The sequence below is a fragment of the Notolepis coatsorum genome (genome assembly GCF_963971535.1).
Source record: "Notolepis coatsorum genome assembly, chromosome: 16".
Taxonomy (NCBI): domain Eukaryota; kingdom Metazoa; phylum Chordata; class Actinopteri; order Aulopiformes; family Paralepididae; genus Notolepis; species Notolepis coatsorum.
This window is the reverse complement of record NC_140180.1, coordinates 110,175,285-110,178,906: the sequence shown is the minus strand read 5'-3', so window position 1 is coordinate 110,178,906 and position 3,622 is coordinate 110,175,285. Positions and strand designations below refer to the sequence as shown.

The 3,622-nt window shown below is 40.7% G+C and overlaps 1 protein-coding gene across 1 annotated transcript; it reads left to right on the top strand.

Moving 5' to 3' along the window:
• Positions 1 to 464: 464 nt before the first annotated feature.
• On the top strand, positions 465 to 3,122 carry LOC311242632 (beta-1,4-galactosyltransferase 1-like). The gene has a single exon (XM_084331626.1). It carries the CDS (start codon positions 601 to 603, stop codon positions 1,603 to 1,605), a length of 1,005 nt encoding a protein of 334 aa, XP_084187752.1. The 5' UTR covers positions 465 to 600; the 3' UTR covers positions 1,606 to 3,122.
• Positions 3,123 to 3,622: the final 500 nt, after the last annotated feature.

Sequence of the window (3,622 nt, the reverse complement as noted above, 5' to 3'; positions counted from 1 at the left end):
CCTGAGTTCAAATTTTGAATTTTTTAAGGATGGTGTCCCTTGGTTGGGTTGTTCCGGAAGGTTGCTTTTGGATTGATGATGTCATGGTGATGTCATAATAGATTCTTCTAGAATTGCTCCTAGTTTGGCTGTGTCCGGATGTGAGATGACCGGGTGTTTTAGATTTGTTTCCCCGTCTATCGGATGGCCTGTGTGAGTTAGAGTTCCTGGTTTTCCCCCATCCCTTGTGTCGCCTGGCCTGGAGAGAGTTTGTGTCTTTTTGGTATGTAGTTCTTAGCTATTTGTTTAAACTTAGAAATTCCAGGTTTTTAGAACAGGGAGTACAATAACAGGGTATGGATGTGGTCAGTAGTTCCAGATGGTTTGTTTTAGTACATATTTCAGTTCTAAAACCATCTTTCGTGGATTGACATCATTCCTTTCTCCTCACCTCATCTCCTCACCTCATGACATTGACATGACAGGGTTCAGATGTTCAGACGTTCATCATCGTGGGGAGAATGAACACCACTTCGGGAGCTCTATTGTAGTGTTCTGACTCTACTTCACAATCTTGACCCAAATAATTCACATAGGAACAAATACTTGGAATTACTAAAGATGTGGAAGAAATTCTTTCCATGGATTTTACTTTTAGCTGTATTTTCGTTAATGCCCTATTGGCTTTACCTCAGCTATGTTAACTGCTGTAAAACGAGATCACCATATGGATTTAAATGGACATGGAGTCAAACCAGGAATGTCTCCGCATCAACGGTAAAGAATTCGGACGAAACAAAGCTGGTGACAAACTTGCCCCCCTGCCCAGACACATCTCCTCATCTGCTGGGTCCGTTCACCGTGGAGTTCAACTCGCTGCGGACTCTCGACACTATCCGCACGGAGAACCCAGCTCTCCAGGAGGGAGGACTCTTCAAACCCCCAGACTGCATCGCCTCGCAGAAGGTGGCGGTCATCATCCCGTTCCGCAATCGCTCCGAGCACCTGCTGCACTGGCTCCACTACCTTCACCCCTTCCTCCAGCGCCAGCAACTCAACTACGGGGTCTACATAATCAACCAGCACGGAGAAGGGACATTCAACAAAGCCAAGCTGATGAACGCCGGTTATGTCGAAGCATTGAAAGAGTACAACTATGACTGCTTTGTCTTCAGCGACGTGGATCTGATTCCTATGGATGACCGTAACACCTACAGGTGTTTTAAGCAACCTCGTCACCTGGCCGTGGCTGTTGACAAGTTTGGCTTCAGGTTAGGCTATGCCACTCTCTTTGGTGGAGCCACATCACTGTCCAAAGAGCAGTTCTTGAAAATCAATGGCTTTTCCAATCAGTTCTGGGGTTGGGGAGGGGAAGACGATGCTATCCAGCTACGCTTCACCTACAGAGGAATGCATATTTCCAGGCCTAATGAGATCATTGGCAAATGCCGGATGATCAAGCATCAGCGGGACAGGAAGAATGAACTTAATCACAGGAGACATAATCTAATGTATAATACAAGACACACCATGGGCAAAGATGGAATCAACTCCCTCAAGTACACTGTTGTTAACATCAAGAAAGACAGGCTCTTCACTTTCATCACTGTTAATGTTATCATGTGATTCATGGAAAGAATCAAGTGTAGCACTCAACACTTTGATGAACATTGTTACTCAGCCCTTCCTGATGACTTGTCGTACAGAACTTGTAAGTCGCTTTGGATAAAAGTGTCAGCTAAATGACTAAATGTAAATCTAAATCAATTCTGCATAGCTGGTAAGTAATCAGTGGTGGAAGAAGTGCACAGATCCTTTAGTATAAGTATAAATAAAAAATGTAATAGATACTCTGGTAAAAGTCAAAGTCCTTTCCTTCTACTGTGTGTGTGTGTGTGTGTGTGTGTGTGTGTGTGTGTGTGTGTGTGTGTGTGTGTGTGTGTGTGTGTGTGTGTGTGTGTGTGTGTGTGTGTGTGTGTGCGCGTGCGTGCGTGCGTCTGTGTGTGTGTGTGTGTGTGTGTGTGTGTGTGCGCGTGTGCGTGTGTGTGTGTGTGCCTTTTTAAGTACCTCACCCTAACCACTAACCTGACCTATAACCATAGAAACTGCATGCCTAAACAATACCAAATTCATAAATTAACATAGCTAATTTACCTTGTAAATATATACAAATATATTGACTAAATATACTCGTTAGTCATTAATGGCTTAAAATGTTTCATAGCTTGCATTTTCACTAGCCCCCTATGTGTTTTTCTATACATTTTGTCCATATACTGTAGTTTCAAAACATCCTCTCATGCTCGTCAACAAATGCAATTCCAATTTTATAAGCATCTATAATCAATTCAGTATTACATATTTTCACAAAATAATAATTTACGAGTCTTAGCTTTACAGTAATATTAAAATTGTGCAATTGTGTGTGTATGTGGGTGTGCGTGTGTATGTGTGCATGCACAGGATTAGTTTCTGGTTATTGTGGACAAAAGCAGTTTGGAAAAAGCAGATTTACAGGGTCAGAAATGAGGGTTTGGGTTGAGGGGTAAGGTTAATGATTAAGGCTCTGGCCTTATAGTCAATCACAATACGTTTAATTCAAATTTAGTTACATGGCTCAGCTTTTTTAACTATATCCTGCCTGCCTAGTCTACCCTGACTATGACCCTATAAATCTGAAACGTATCTGAAACGTATTCATATCCCTTTGAAAATGGACATGTCAATTTCTCACATCAAATTTGTGCTCAACTTTGGAGTAATATCTATTGCCTTTACCAGTAAGCTACTGTATATGGTTGTTATCTACAGATGCAGCAAGGTCTCTAGTTGAATATGATACCAGTATCTTCACTCAAGCTTTAAGTAATATGCAATATTCTTATTGTGTTATTGTCTTATTGTGTTATATTATTGTGTCTTAAGTGTTATTTTAATGAATATTGTCTATTTAAATTATGAACATTCTGTTTGTATGGGGCTTGGGACAACTATGCCTAATGATAGCCATTCCAAACGCTTGCAAGCTGCTGCAACAGTTTTTGGGTTGATACCATTAGTTATTCAGATTTGGTGCGAAACTGAAAAATGTTGACCACTCAAGAATAATAATAAAAAAGAGGTCAAAAGTCCTTCCAAAATACCATATTATTAAGACCATATCCAAGACCTTGAAGAACACACAAAGCACTTCAGATTTACCACCTGTGTACCTGCACATCTTATTACAAAACCTGCACTTCTTGTTGCATACCACCACCGCTTGGTGCATCCCGGTACACATGTTATAGTTCTTTCAAGATATTGTGTTACCAGGCTACAGGCACGTGCACACATAGAGCCCAAAGGGTGCTCGAGCACCAGCCCTTTTGTGCCTCGTAAAAAAGTGCCCTTTTTATGCAAAGTTTCTTTTTACAATTATTTTATTTACAGTATATTAAAAAATACAGAATATACAGCACTTCCGGTTTAGCATCAGCATGTAACGGTCGCATTGGTCATAGCTCCTCACCCGTTTTTTTTTTTAATTTTTGCTGCAAAAACCACTTTTTACAACACTAATGTGTTTAAACCTCAACGTATATATTAACTGAGATCTTCAACTAACTATATCGACTGAAAGAATCAAGATGGGACCAAAGAA